Here is a 15,699-nt window from a genome sequence, read left to right as displayed (position 1 = left end):
CTTGGAGGTCACCTTCCCCGGGCAGGTAAGTGCCCCCCGCCACCACACATGCCATCCTGCGGAGCCCTGTGGTCCCCTCTCCCACCCCTCGCCTCATAAGGGCTGGGACCGCGCCGGTCTTGTTCCACGGCATCCCCAGCGCCCCACAAATCCGTGTCGAATGAATGAATGTCTCCGGGCCCGAGCCTCGGCCTCATTCACGTCAGATCTTCCGGGCCCTCCCCGGCCCGGCTCCGCCCTGGGTGGGGTTGGGTGCGGGGGCCGGAGCGCCGCGGATCGCCGCCAGGGAGGTGACGGGGGTGGGGGTGACCTCGCCCTCCCGGCCCGGGGACCGATGAAGCCGGGGGTGGGGGGACGCCCCTCCGCTGGCCCGGCTCGGCCCTCCCCTGGGCCGCCGATCCGCCGGCGCAGGCCCGGCCGGGCGGGCGGGTGCGGGGCGGGAGGTGGCGCCGGGCGCTGAGTGGCGGCTCCGGGTCCACCCCCGGCGCGCCGGTGCGGGCGGGAGGCGGGGAGCGCAGGGGCGGCGGCGAGAGCAAAGCGCAGCAGCGAGCATGTGCCGCGGAGCTCAGTAACCAGGGACGACCGCGGCGACAGCGCGGCCGCGTCGGCGCCCAGCCCAGCGCAGCTCCGCGCCGCGGCGCCCGGAGAGGGCGGCGGCCGGACGGCCCGGGCCTGCCGAGAGGTGCCCCCGCGCCCCGGCCCCGCCGGCCCGGCGCAGACAAAGGCGCGGCCCCGGCCCGGCCCGGCCCGCCGCCCCCCCAACTCCGCGCGCCCCGCCCCGGCCCAGCCGCTCCCGCTGGGTGCCCCGACGGGGTCCGGCCCGGGGCGCGGGGGCCGCGGCCGCCGAGGATGGGGAAATCCAACAGCAAGTTGAAGCCTGAAGTTGTGGAGGAGCTGACCAGGAAAACCTACTGTGAGTGCGCGCGCTGGGACCCCCGCCCCGCGCCCCCGGGCGCTGCCTCCGTCCCCTCGCGCCCCTCCCCCCACGGGCGCCCCCCGCCCCCACCAGCCCGCTCCGCGCCCCCCGTGTCCGCCCCCAAGGGGCCAGCTCCCCGCGAGGCAGCCACCCTTCCTCGGCCGTTCCCTGCTCTGCCCCCCAACGCCCCGGGGCCCTCGGAAGCTCGCGGCCGCGCCCCCAGCCTCACACCTGGCCCTATTGTTCTAGGGCACCCCCTCCCTCCCACCCCGTCTCCACGCGCACCCCGGACGTCTGCCGCCTGTCAGCGTGCGCCGGGCCACCCCCGGGACGGGAGGCAGGCCCCGGCCCCTTCGCGGCCCCCTCCCAGCAGAGCTGTCCAGAAGGGCAGGGATGGGCACTAGCGAGGGGCGGTGGGCCGCGGAGGGGGCGCCTGCTAGCGAGGTGGCTCCGGCTGCGCTGAGCCGACTGGCGGCGGGGCGGGTGATTCATGCATCATGATGCCGCTGCTGCTACTGCCGCTGCCACTGCTGCGAGGTTGGCCTGTCGCCCCCTCCCTGGCCCTGATCGTGTGTTAGGGGGTGTTGGGGAGGGGTGAGACTTGCCAGAGAGGTGGCGGCAGCGAAGGGTCCTGGGCGCACTCTTGGCTGCAGGACTTCCAGGCTGATCTCTCCTCTGGCGCTGATCTCTCCTCTGGCCCTGATCTCACCTTCCTGGCTTCCACCTCTACTTGCCAGACTGGGAAGTGGGTTTCTGCAGCCCCAGGTGATCTGGCCCGACGCATCCTGTAACCATCTGGGGCACCCCTGAGAGGAGGGTCTGCCCATCTCAGATGTTGCTAGGTCTGTCCCAGTGTGTCTCTCTCCACTTGTCCGACTCCACACCTCTCCAGTTCGCTCACATCTCCAGTTTCTCCATCCTAGACTTCTCCCTTCCCTGCAAGCCTCTGGGAGATACCCCTGGCACGCCAAGGGTTAATGGCGCTGGGTCCTGACCCACAGAGGTTCTCTTTTGGGGGATTTCAAGAAAGACTGCTGAGGGGTGGGGAAGGGCTTCTGCCTGGATCTGACTGGGAAGGGGGCAGAGATTCTGGGCTTGGGTTGGAATTCAGAACCCGTACCTGGGCAGCTGTGTGGATCCGGCAGCTCTGCGCCGTCCCTGGAGGTGGCAGACTGACCACCAGCTGCACCGTTGATGGAGGCTCCGCTTCTGGTGGTGCATTGCACAACCTCTGCTCCCCGCCCCCCAACCCCATTCCGTTGATCTTCTGAGCACGTTTGCAGGTCTGCCGGAGCCCACACTTCCAGTCCGTGCCCCTTGGTCCCCATGTGCTTGGAATGAAGGGGGCTTTCCTGAGTGGGAGCTCGTCCGCTAGAGGTACTGGCTCTTCTCCAGTGGAATTCTGCAGCACTGTGCTCACATCCCAGCAGCTGCTCCTCAAAGGGAGTGAGGCTTGGAGGACTCCATCCTTATTCCTCTCATCCTCTTTCCGAGCTGGGCAGGTGGTCCTTTCCAGTTCGGCTGCGGTTTTGTGAGGTTTGCTGGGCCTTCCTGCAGGCTCCATCTGGATGTGACCCATAGCTGTCAGCAGGCAGGCTGCACGGGGGGTCTTTCCAGGCAGAGAGCACAGTGGGCTTCAAAGGAGGGGTGGGCTTGGGTGCTCCAGGGTGTCTCCGTCATGGAGGGGAGCGGGGAGGTCCTGTGAGCTGAGTGAAGCCCAGGTTCCTGCTCCTGGAGCGCATCACGCAGCACGCTCCTTGCTTTGCTAATGCATTGTCTTCACAGTGGTCCCAGGACCCAAGATCCCACAGCAACCCTGTCACCAGGCGATGCCAGGACTTGAACCCAGGGCTGTCCGGCTCCCAAGTTATGCCCTTCGAGAGACCTCAAAACTCACCCTGAGAAATCCAGAGACACTTCTCCTCTTTCTGGTTTCTAAGTTCACGTTGGTAGACTCAGATGGGAAGGTTCCTGGGGAGGTCATTTTGTCCACTCCCCTCTCTCTGGGCAGATCTAGCAAGTTCGGAAGAAGTTGAGTCAACAAGGCCTTGTTGGGAACCAGCCCCGTGGTGCTGGGCCGGGCCGGGCTATTTTTAAAGGCCTTTGGAGACCTGGAACAGTTTTGCTGAGGGAGTGAATGAGCTGGGTACTTTTTCTCAGGATCTCTTACTGGGTTTGGGCTGACGGAGATGGTGGCGGGCTAATGGGCCTTCTGTCTGTCTCCCTTGCCGGTGTCCACTCCCCTAGGGCAGGCCCTTCCTTCTCTGATTGTGCTGGCACTTAGTAGGGCCACAGGTCTCTATTGAATGAAGAACCTCCCAGCAGGAACAGCAGAGAAAGCCTCCAGCTGGTTCTAAAGCCCCCAGCTGGGCCTCCTGGTGACAGGGCGTGGAGCCATCTGCTCTTTGTTCAAGGGATTCTGTGTTTTGTACAGGGTCCAGAGAGGAGCACTTAGGGAGGACTCTCAAATGTCAGAATCTCCTAGAGAGCCCCAGTTAAATACCAAGGTGCCCGGATCTGGTTGCTTCCCAGATTTCCGATTCTCAGAGTCTGAGCTGGGCCCAGGCATTTGTCTCCTTGACAAGTGTCTGTCATGCAGACCTTGGTTCCGAGGATTCCGGGCTCAAGACCCACAGCTGGTTCTGGGGGTCCCAGCATGTGTCAGCATCACCTGGTGGCCTAGGTCACCACCTCGGGTGACCCACAACCCGCTGCCAAAGGCTACAGGGGACCCCCAGGGGATCCCCAGATGTTCACGCCTCAGTGCCAGCTGCCATCCTTGGTGGGGAGTCTCCTGTTTTTGGAAGAGATGATCTTGGTGGTGTGTGTGTGTGTGTGTGTGTGTGTGTGTGTGTAAGCAGGAGGCAGTCTTGAAGCTCCCACTATGCGGCCCTCCCTAGGCACATCTGGATTCAGCCTAGCTGAACCGCTTCATCATTCAGCCTTGACACTGCAAAGCAGACTTCTTTCCTCCCCTGCATATAAGAATTTGTAAGTCATCAGCACCCCGTAACCCAATCCTCACCCCTTTCCGGCACAGTTCACATCCAGGGGCAGCAGGGGGTTTGCGGGAGGTGCAGGCCCTGCCCAGCTGGGACTCATCGAACAGTGCTCGGTGTGGCCAGCGGCCTGGTTTCTATGAGGTCTGGCCTGCTCGTGTCCAGCTTGTTGTTAAGGCTGTTGTCAACCCTGTGTGCCCAGGCTATGGGACAGGCCAGCTCTTCACCTAACTGAGCCTCAGTTTCCTCATCTGCAAAATGGGTGTGCTCATGGTACCTGATTCCGAGGGTATGTGACAAGGCAACAAGATAATTTGCACACAATATGATACAAGGTGAATGGTTGTTGCTATTTAATCGCTCAGTTGTGTCTGACTGTTTTGTGACCTCATGGACTCTAGCCCGCTAGTCTCCTCTGTCCATCGGATTTCCCAGGCAAGAATACTGGAGTGGGTTGCCATTTCCTTCTACAGGGGATCTTCCTGACCCAGGGATCGAACCCGCGTCTTTTATGTCTCCTGCGTTGGCAGGTGGATTCTTTAACTCTGAGCCAGCTGGCTCCTTAACATGTGACACACACTTGTCAAGGATTTAAGGATACATGTTAGTGATCATAATTAATGCATTGTTTTGACTATACAGTTCAGCTTCATCCTGAACTGGTCGCAGATATATCTTGTGGGCAAAGTACCTCTCATCTCTCTGCAGAGGAATCTTCCATGACCCTGGTCTTTGTGCCTGGCACTCAGGGGGCATAGAATGATGAGACTTTTGGTTGGCCCGAGTCTTAGCAGGTTCTTGTACCTGCAGCAGTCTCCCTGCCCCCATCCCCAGCACTTGTTAATTTTGAGGCTGCCCTGATCTACCATTCCCTGAATGCTCACTCTGTGCCAGGCCCAGAGATGGAAATGTGAATGAGAGAGATGTAATTCCTGCCCTCAGGTGGAAACCAGGCAGGTCATCCGGAAATCTGAGCTTGTGGGACTCAGCCATTTGTTGTGATCTGAGCTGCCTCCATTTAAAGGCTTCTGGACCCAGGCCAGCCGGTTCCAAGAGGCAGAAAGCTCCACCTCTCTCCCCCTTTATTCTCTCCTCACGGTGCTCACTGCTCTCCCCATGGACCCTCTTTCCAAGACTCAAAGGAGGTCACCTCTCCCTCCATTCTTGGTCGCCAGCCTGGAGTCTCTTTGGCCTTTTCCCTGATGCCCAGAATGTGGAGGGAGGAGCAGCTGGCTGGGCTTTTGGGGGAGCCAGCAGCTAAGGCCTCTGCGACCCAGAGCAGAGAAGGGGATCCCAGGTCTGGTTGAGAGATGCTGGTTGTCACCAGTCTCTCTGGCTTTGGGAAGGATCCAAGAGGGTCCCTTCCTACAGGGTAAGGGATACTCTCTGAGGGTCACTTCCCCCTCCCAATCTGCTTGGCCAGAGAGAGCAAGACATTGCTGTGGGGAAGGCAGGATCTAAGATAAATGAGCGAGTCGGGGTGTGGACGGCCCCACCACCAGGCAAAGGATAAGCCACTCAGGACAAGGAAGGCCCTTAGGAAGGAAGGTGGCTTCTGCAAACCCTCTGCATCATGTGTGCATGCGGGTAAGACCCAGGAGGCTGCTCCCTGACTCCACTGAAAACTAAACAGAGCACCAGCAGGAGGAATCGAGGTTAGACTCTTAATGCTGGGCTGGGCCTTTGGGCAAGAAATATCAAGTCCGTTGTAAACTCCGTATTCTGGAGAATGGGGCCGGGTCCTCATTCACGCTCTGTGACCTTGGGCGAGTCGCTCACCCTCTCTGAGCCCAGTTTGCTCATCTGCAATACCTGCCCAAGTGACTCTGTGGGTCTAAAGGGGAGAGGGCTTTGAGGTCCAAGCGTGGGCTGGAGGGGAGTGGGGGGTGTTTAGCCACAGAGTCTCCGAGAGGGCCGTAGACCCCAGGGGCCGGATGTGCTGGGGTTCTGGTCCTTTCCTTGGGCAAGCCTCATGTCCTGGGGCCTCACTTTCCTCTCAAAAACAGACATCACAGGGGCCCCAGAGTCAGAGGATTTAGCACGCTGCCTGGTTCTGGGGGGGACCCTTTAAACCTCTCCCGGACGTAGCTGGTCCTTGGAGGCAAGTCCTTGTCCTCCTGAGCGGGACAGTCTCACTGGTTTACATTCTGTCCCTTGATGAGAGAAACAGAGGCCAGGGAGGGGCAGGGGTGCCCCCAGGGCCCGGGCCACCTCCAAACACCTCTTCCGGCTTTCTGCCTCCTCCAGCTCCATCTGGCGCCACCCCCACCCCAGAGAGTTCTGGCATCTCACATCTCACAGTGTCAGGGAAAGCTCTTTCTCCTGGTGGCAGCCTCGGGACTGGACCCAGCCTCCTCTGCTCCCAAGGCCAGGCCTGAGCCCCTCTGGGGCCGACATAGCCGGCCAGTGCACGGGGCTCGTGCCATCCCTCATCCAAAGACCATAGGAAGGGACTTGGACATTTTCTGAGATGGGTAGGATGGGAGTCCATGGATGGAGGTGGTGGAGACATTAGATTTGGGTTTAGATATGGTTTTAGCACATAGTCCAATGAATGGAGGGCTTCCCAGGTGGCTCAGTGGTAAAGAATCCGCCTTCTAATGCAGAAGATGCAAGAGACGAGGGTTCGATCTCTGGGTCGGTAAGACCCACTAGAAAGGAGATGGCAACCCACTCCACTACTCTTGCCTGGAAAATTCCATGGACAAAGGAGCCTGGTGGGCTACAGTCCATGAGATCGCAGAGTCAGACGCTACTGAGCAAGCATCTTTACCTTTTATCAGTGAGTGGATTGGAGAAGAGGGTTGCAATCAAAGTCGTGTGATTGTGGTGATAGACTGGGGGTTCATCAGAGGAGGTGGTGTTAAGACAGATCCTACATATATTTAGGAGGAAGACTCAATAGGACTTGGTACATAGGTTTCATTACCTTGTGAATTTGAGATTATATACTCTTTAACTTTTAAAAATCTGACAATTGTGAATGTTTGCCCACATCATTAACTGCTCTTCTAAAACATGATTTTTAAATGATGCATCATATAAGTGCAGCATATTTTATTTAATCCCAGGCCGCTGGACAGGTAGATTGCTCTTTTCTCCCCAGTGTAAACAGTGCTATGACAACCATCTTTGTACCAAATCTTGGCATAAACATCTCTGTAGTAAATTTTTGCACGTGTCTCTTCTTGAAGATAAATTTCCCCAAATGAAGTTGTGGCATTACAGGCTGGGAACATCTTAAAAGGCTTTTGATTGAAAAATTGTTCAGTTGCTCTCCACAAAGTATCAATATGTTCCCATTTATATTTTCAGCAAAAGTGGATGAGGGAGTGCCTATTTCACTGTATTCTTGCCAGCACCGAGTATTATTCTTTTCTTAATAATTGCCAACTTGATGAAGAAAAAAGTAGCTCGCTATTTCAATATTCATTTCTTTGATTACTATAAAATAAAATCCTGGAATCTTTGAGCTAGAGGAGACTTTGGGGTCAGGCAGTTCAATGTTCTCATTTTACTAGCGGACCAGTCGAGTACCTGAGAGGTGAAATATCTCTCCCAAGGCCACGTGGCAAATACACAGGGCAGGAACCTAGGATGGCTCATTCCCGTCGGGTCCCTCCCACGGTGCCATGATGAGTTGGCCTTTGGGGTAGAGATGAGGATGTCATTGAATTTGATGGGGTTCATCTTGTCCTAAATCTCTCTTGCTCTCAGGAAAGGAAAAACAAACAAACAGAAATTAAAAAGAGATTCCTTCTTACTGTCCTTATGAGATGAAATAGTTGGTATTGCATGTGGCCTATCTACCAGGGAAGAAAGTGAGAGTGTTAGTCGCTCAGTTGTGTCTGACTCTTTGCGACCCCATGGACTGTAGCCCGCCAGGCTCCTCTGTCCGTGAAATTCTCCAGGCAAGAGTATTGGAGTGGATTACCATTCCCTTCTCCATGGGATCTTCCCGACCCAGGGATCAAACCTGGGTCTCCTGCTTTGCAGGCAGATTCTTTACCATCTGAGCCACAAGGGAAGCCGGGGCAGAGATCATCATAAATTAACATTTCAAATTTCTAGATAATGTGAAATTGGGGTCAGATTCCCAGCCAGGGATGGGACAGCAGAGTGGTGAGGGCTCAAGCGTGTGTTGGCTGTGTTTCCCCATGTATCTCTGAGCTCTGGGTGCCTGGTGTGTGCCCATCAGCAGGCACAGGAATCGATGCCAGTAAGTGCCAGTAATTGACCTCACGGGATGGAAGCTGATTGGCCATCAGAATCAGGGGACAGTTCATGGCCACCCCCCTGGGAGGTTACGGGGTAGAGTGTCACGGGCCCTTGACTGAATTGGGAGTAAGTGGCAAATGCAGAAGACTTCCGTGTTTGGCCTGGCGGGTTGGTGGCTAGATTGTTCTGGGAGGTGGGGAGGGTAGGCCGGCTCCTGAAGGCTGGGTTTTAGGATCCTGCGTGGACGTGGGCCTGGGGGGACTGGAGACACATCTGCCTGGGGTTCTGTCCCAGAACCGCTGCAGCCTGGACAGCGACTGGAGTCGCTAGCCCCTTCTGGGCCTCGGTTTCCCTTTCTGTACGGTGTTCAGGTTGCCGGATGGTGGGACTTCCTTTGGGGAAGTGCCTCCCATCCCCATCCTGGACCCCAGGGATGGGATGTGCTTGGGCTCCGGCGTCTGATGACTTGGCTTGGCCACAGGCACGTCCTTCCTCTACTGATGCCTCCGTTTTCTCATCTGTGAGCTGGGGATCATAAGTGAAAGTGAAGTTGCTCAGTCATGTCCGACTCTTTGCGACCCCATGGACTGTAGCCTACCAGGCTCCTCCCTCCATGGGATTCTCCAGGCAAGAGTACTGGAGTGGGTTGCCATTTCGTTCTCCAGGGGATCTTCCCGACCCAGGGTTCGAACCCTAGTCTCCCGCATTCTAGGCAGACGCTTTAACCTCTGAGCCACCAGGGGATCATAAGCCCCCCATAACACAGGGTGTTGTGTGTGAGGTCAGACATGGCAGAGACACTGAGTTTGGTGGCTCACTCGGTGCTCCCTCTGAGTGCGTCACTGGTGACGGGGGGCCCGTGAGCAGTGACTCGTGGGGATCAGAAGCTGTCGCCACGGCAAGAGTTGGGCCTTAAATCACGTCTGTGGGATGCAGGCCCAGCTTAGGGTTCACATGTTTGTCACCCACTCCTCCTGGGAGCTCTACGTGGTCCCCGCTTTACAGATGAGGAAACTGAGGCTCAGAGGGGACTGCAGCTGGCCCAGGGCACACACCTGGTGAGTGATGCAGGCGGGGGGTGTGGGGGAAATTGACTCTGGGCCTGGAGGAGGGGTCCTGTGCGGCTGGGGGTGGGGGTGCGCCGAGACGCTAAGGGCATGGGTGTGGGTGAGCGTGAGTGACTGTGGGTGCCGGGAGTGGGTGTTCAGCCCTGGCTCACGTGGGCACACACCGAGTGTGAGTGATGGGGTCGTGGCGTGTGTCAGGAGTGGGTGAGCGGCATGTCGGTGTGTGTGAAGGCAGGTCTGAGCAGGTTGTGATGTAGGTGTGCAAGGAGAGTGGGGGTGGGGGCACTTGGGTGGGAGGCAGAGACAAGCTGGGGCTGGGCCAGAACTCATTGCTCAACTGCCTGCCCCAGGGCCAGGTGACGTGGCTGCCACGTCTCTCCCTTCCTGCCCTGGCCTCCAGGCTTCGGTCTCTGGGAGCCCCCTGCCCTCGAGCCGTGGGGAAATGTCACTGGGAGGAATGAGAGTAAGGATGCATCCTGGTTTACCAAGTGGACACTCAGTGCCAAGCATGCTGAGTACAGAATTCCCTCCTGTGTTCTCACTGCAGTGAGAACTATTGTGTCCATTTTACTGATGAGGGAAACAAGGCCCAGGCAGGTTCAGGGACATGCCTAAGACCGCCCAGCCAGTCAGCGGCCAAGATGGGGCTCAGGCTTAGACTTAGACCTTTGTCTTGCCAATGCCATGCCCTTCCCACCCCGGGCCAGCGTCCCATCTCTGTGAGCCTTATAACCTTGGAGCTGCTGCTGAAGGTAGTGAGCGTCCCATCAGTGGAGGCATTCAAGCAACTGCCAGAGTATCAGACATTGCAAGGTGTTCCTGGATGCCTGGGCCGGATGGGAGGTTGGATGGTGGGGTGGTGGTAGCATCCTTCCAGCTGGAAACACACACAGCCCTACTGATCTTATTTATTTTTGATGGTGCCGTGTGGCTTGCAGGATCTTAGTTTCTCCACCAGGGATTGAACTCATGCCCTTGGCAGTGAAAGTGTGGAGTCCAAAGTACTGGGCCGCCAGGGAATTCCCAGCCCCACTGGTCTTGCTGTTCTGATTTCTGCAGGGGACTGGAGGCAGCTGCGCTTGGCTTCCTCTGGGGCAGAGCTGAGACCTGCAGGCAGGTGGCAGGAGAAGGGCTGGGACGAGTCCAGGGAGCCCCACCAGGAGCGTGCATGCAGTGGGCAGGGCCGCACCCCCGTCTCTGAGGCTTTCTTAGCTCTGCCCCATCCATGGGGGGGGCCTTGGGTTCTGACCTGTGTGGACCCTGTGCTGACCTCAGGGAAGCCTCCCAGCCTGTGAGCTCTGGAGCAGAGCACCCCACTGTGCAGTGTCCCCTGCTTTCAGGGAGCTTACAGACTGGGGGCTGGGAAGCTGATCGGGGGCAGCCTGAGGAGGGGCAGCCCAAGGTGAGGCCGTGGAGGCCCAGAGTGCCCCGGTCACCCTGCCCTGCCCTGGCCCTGCCTGGCATGGGTGGGGTGCGTTGGGAAGTGTCTGTTGGACCAAGGAAGACGCGGAGTCCTCCCGGGGGCTCACAGGCACAGTGACACAGAGGACCGTGGGGTCTGGAGGCCAGGTCGCAGGGCCCTGGGTCACCGTCTGCGACTTGAGAGCTGGGACACATCTGGTGGATTTAGGGCTTTGCTCAGTGCCCAGCCTGGAGCACAGTGCAGGCCTGTGTGTGCTTCTGGAGAAAGCTTGGTTTTCCCAACGTGCTTGTCCACGTGTTGCTTTGTTTTGCTCCTCCGATGACCCGGGTGGGACCCATCTGTGCCCCAGCCCTGCCATCTGATGGGGGCGGGGAGTTGCCAGGGAGTCAGAGTCTGGGATCCCCCTTCCAGCCCATGACTTGCCGTGGCCTTGGGTGGCACTTCTCAGGGTCTCCATTCCCCATCTGTTGCACTCTCAGTAAGATGGGCCTTTTCTCAGCGGCAGGGAAGCCTGACTGACCGTGCCCCCAAGGAGGCCGTGCTCCCTACCTTGGGAGCCCAGCAGGGTGCTCGGGACGGGTGCGGGCCAGCTGCTGGCTCCGGCACTCCTGCTCTCACGAGGTGGCCCCGGAACCTGGCGGGGCGTCCGGGCCACACTGAGCTCTGGACTCCCTGGCAGGGGAGGAGGAGGAGGGCAGAGGAATGTGGCTTTGAGGAATGTTTAACCCAAGGCAGAAATAGCACTCTGCTTTTTTTTTTTTTTTTTCATTCCAAGCTTGGGTTTTCAGCTAGGAAGTGGGCTCAGAGTGCCATTCTCTCTTTCTTCAGCCTCTGGCTCCCCGACTGCTCTAGCCTTCGGGGGCAAAAAGTGGCCTCTTTTTTTTTTTTTTTTTAAACTGGGAAGCTGCTGTGGGAACCAGAAAGGACCCTGGATTTGGAGGAAGGCAGAGTTGGTTGGGTTTACATCCCCGGTTCTCTATTTCCATTGAAAAAGACCCTGATGCTGGGAAAGATTGAGGGCAGGAGGAGAAGGGGATGACAGAGGATGAGGTGGCTGGATGGCATCGCCGACTCGATGGACATGAGTTTGAGCCAACTGTGGGCGGTAGTGAAGGACAGGGAAGCCTGATGTGCTGTAGTCCATGGGGTCGCAAAGAGTCAGACACAACTTAGTGACTGGACAACAACAACTCCATTTCCCAGGCCTGTGGTCTTCGCACCTTGACACCTGCTTTCTCTTCTAGGGGTGGGGGAGGAAATAGGATCTGAGATCCAGTGACCTGGTGGAGGCGGGGGAGGGGACAGGATTTGAGATGGCTTGTCAGTAGTGTCAGGAGTTCCCCCTCAGGGACCAGCCAGGCCTGGGTACAACTCCCAGCTCCTCTCGTCAGCTTTGCGATCTTGGCCAAGCCCTTTCTTATGGAGCCTCCTCACTTCATCTGTAAAATGGGCCGGTGACGATAGCCCCGCCTCCCGGGGTGGTGGATGAAATGAAGGTGGAAAACATTGGCCAGAGGGCCTGGACATCCTAGACTCGAAACCCTTCTCTGAGTCCTGGGGGGCTCACGCGTAAAATGGGAAAACGCCCCCCACTGCGGGCCTGCAGCCAGGTGACATGAGGGTCCTCGCCAGGGATGAGTGCCCACTAGGACAGCTTTTCATCTGACCCTCCCATTTGTCTCGTTCCTCTGACCCCGGGACCCCCCACCCCCGCCCACACTCGGCTTAAACCAGCGCCCAAGTCCCCTCCACACAGGTGCCCTGGGCCCAGCCAGTGCCTGCCCCAGATCTGGCAATGAGAACACGTGTAACCCACCCTACTTCCATCGGGCTGTGGGCACCTTGTGGATGCGACCGCGTCTGGTCTCACAGTTCACTGCTCTATCCCTGGTCCTCGGACAGAGCCTGGAATACGTTTGTCAAAAGGAAGGAAACAAACCCATCAGCTCACACGCTAGTGGATGAGGGACGTTTCTTCTCATCCATCTTCGTCTTTGATATTCCTTTGCCTGGCCTCCTCCCACCTCCTGGCCTGGGTGATAGGGGGCTTGCCACACCTTGGGGAGAGGTGGGCCTCAGAAGGTAGGTGCTGGGAGGCTGGGCCTCAGCAGGTCAGGCCTAGCGAGGACCCCAGCCCCTCTCTCCTGCTGGGGCTGGGGAGACAAGGAGGGGGTCCAGCCAATCAGCTCAGCCCCTCCTTTGAGGCCCCTCCTGCCACTGTCTCTTTGTAGGAACCACAAGATTCCTGTTCAAAGGCAGGAGATGGGGCTATTTTTGGCACTGTGGGGGAAAAAAAAACGAATGCTTCCCTTCTGTTCAAAAATATATGGTGTGTGTGCTGGGCAGGCGGAGAGCTTGGCGGAGCTCAAAGCCTCTGCTGGCAGGGAGGGGGTCCTGCCCCAGGCCCCTGTGGCCCTGCCACTCTCCATGGCTCGCTAGCCCACATGGCCACGTTGGGCAGCTATTGTTTCCTTGCTAGGCCTGAGCGGAATGGGATCTTAATTAAAACCAACAGTAGTCGTCAAAATAAAGGAAAGGAGCCTGCTAGCTGCTCCCACCTTGATGCGTGTTTCCTCTGCCCTGGCTCCGTGGAGGGGGCTGGGTGGTCATGAGAAGCATTCTGGGCACATCTCTGAGAAGGAGGGCCAGCCCGCCGTGCGAGAACGGGTGGAGGCCCTGGGTGCCCCTGTGGGCGAATCTGGCCAAGGGCATCCCTGGGCCACTATGCTACCTCTCACTCCCCAATCCAGAAAGTCATGGGAGTGCCAAGACATAGGGTAGATTGGATGGATGGATTTCTGGCCCTCCTGGTATTCAGTTTGGCAGGGAAACAAGATAGAGTGTTGTGCGATGCAACGCGAGTCCACCGGGTCTAGGGTGCACCTGGGAGGGCTTCCTGGAGGAGGCAGTGTTTTAGGAGGGACGGTTACCACGTACGGATGCTAGAGTTGAACCATAAAGAAGGCTGAGCACCAAAGAATTGATGCTTTCGAACTGCGGTGCTGGAGAAGACACTTGAGAGTCCCTTGGACAGCAGGATCAAACCAGTCAATCCTATAGGAAATCAACCCTGGATATTCATTGGAAGGATAGATGCTGAAGCTCCAATACTTTGGCCACCTGATGCGAAGAGCTGACTCATTGGAAAAGACCCTGATTCCAGGAAAGATTGAGGGCCAAGGAGAAGGGGCGACAGAGGATGAAACGGTTGGATGGCATCTCCGACACAGTGGACATGAATCTAAGCAAGCTCCGGGAGATGGTGAAGGTCAGAGAAGCCTGGCGTGCTGCAGTCCGGGGGGTCGCAAAGAGTCGGACAGGACTTAGCAACGGAATAACAGCAAGGGGAGGGTTGCCAGATATGCTAAACGGTTATTCGTTGTTTATGTGAAATCTAAATTTTGATTTGCTCACTTTGGCAGTGTGACCCGAGGGAGACGTAGGAGCTGAGAAGCCACGGGAGATCTGGGGGGAGGGGTGGTTTATGGGAGATGCTGGGAGTGTTTCACAGTGAAGGAACAGTGTGTTCTGGGTCCGGAGGCATCAAGCTGTGGCAACTTGGAGGCCCTGGAAACCCGAAGGAGCAGGGGTGGGAGTATAGAGGGGGTGCCCTGGAGCCAGAGGCCGATCGGGGAGCCCTTCCGGGAAGCAGCTGACCAGCAGGCAGGGCTCCACCCAGAGGCCACACTGGCGGGGCCAGCCTTGGGAACCGGTGAGGACACGGGGTGCAGGGCAGGAGAAAGGGGGCCCGCCTTGGCCGAGGAGGCAGCAGCGGGTGCTCAGGGGCATGGTCCTGCCTCTGGTGGGTTCTGGTGAGGCTGGCGGGTGTGCGGGTGTGACTTTCTCGGAGTCCAGGACAATGAATGACCCACTCATAGCTCTTAAAGGGCCAGAGCTGGAGTCGGAACCCTCAGGGCCGCGAACCCTGGGCTCCTGGGGCTCCACCCTCGCAGGCCCTGGGATGTGTGCCCTGGAACCCTTGGGGGCCCCTGTGATGAAGGCCAGCCCGCATATCCCTTCCTTTCCCAGGACTAGGGACAAAGCAAGTAAGCGGGGGCTATGGGTCAGAGGAGGCAGAGACCATGTGCCCCAGGACAGGGTGGATAGGCGGAGGGTGACTATCCGTGGCTCTTGTTGCCCCCTCCCCTCCCAGGTGCTCATGTTATCAGCCCTGGTTCTGCCCTGCCTTTGTGTGTTGTGACATCTTTATTAATGATAGTAGCAATTGCTACCATTTTGGAGTCTTTGCTGTGCTCCATCTGCCTGGATCATAGGCTTCTTCTTTTAAATATTTAGTTGGCCGCATTGAGTCTTAGTTGTGGCACGTGGGATCTTCAATCTTTGTTGCGGCAAGTGGGATCTAGTTCCCTGACCAGGGATCGAACCTGGGCCCTCTGCGTTGGGAGTGCAGAGTGTTCGCCACTGGACCACCAGGTGTGTCCCATGGTGCTTCTTCTGGCTTAGTGCTTTGTTCCTCTTGAATGTTCCCTGGCCCCTTCTGGTGGTCCCCAGATCTCACCATGCTCTGAACTTTGGACATCAGCAGCCCCAGTGCTGGCAAGCCCTTTCTCTCTGCCTGCTGAGGTCTGGTGGCCTTTATAGGTCAGTGTAAGGGCCCCGTCCTTGGGGAGCACACCCTGACCCCTACTTGGGTCAGTTTCCTGCTTTACATGACAGATAATTAGACAGCCCTGTAGTCCCCTGCTGTAGGTCGGAATCTACAGTTCCATCAGGGCCTTAGAGGACAAGGACTGGTGTCTAGGTCACTGTTGCGTTCCCATATGAGTGCTCAGAAATTAATTGCTGGATGAACGAAGGGGTGAGAAATCCTGTTTGTTCCTTCTAACCACCCTGGAAGGAAGGTTTTGGCACCACCACCACTATCCCCATTTTATAGGTGAGGAGACTGAGGCTCAGAGAGGTGAACTCGGTTTCTCAAGGTCACATAGGAGCTAAAGAATTAATTACTCGACTCAGAAATAGACCCTTCCTGTTGGCCAGGTGCTTCAGTCCCTCCTGCAGCCTCTGACCTCAAACCCAGGTCTCCTGCATTGCAGGCAAATTCTCTACCAGCTG

The 15,699-nt window shown here is 57.7% G+C and overlaps 1 protein-coding gene across 1 annotated transcript in view; it reads left to right on the top strand.

Annotated features, from left to right (window-relative positions):
* The first annotated feature begins 428 nt into the window (after window positions 1-428).
* NCS1 (neuronal calcium sensor 1) overlaps window positions 429-15,699 on the top strand; it is a 55,936-nt gene continuing 40,665 nt past the window's right edge. The window contains exon 1 of the mRNA XM_070378842.1: window positions 429-913. Coding sequence (XP_070234943.1) covers window positions 850-913 — 64 coding nt within the window. The 5' untranslated portion in view covers window positions 429-849. The remainder of the gene's footprint in view (window positions 914-15,699) is intronic.

The sequence above is a fragment of the Bos mutus genome, chromosome 11, assembly GCF_027580195.1.
Source record: "Bos mutus isolate GX-2022 chromosome 11, NWIPB_WYAK_1.1, whole genome shotgun sequence".
NCBI lineage: Eukaryota > Metazoa > Chordata > Mammalia > Artiodactyla > Bovidae > Bos > Bos mutus.
This window is presented reverse-complemented; position numbering and strand designations above follow the sequence as displayed.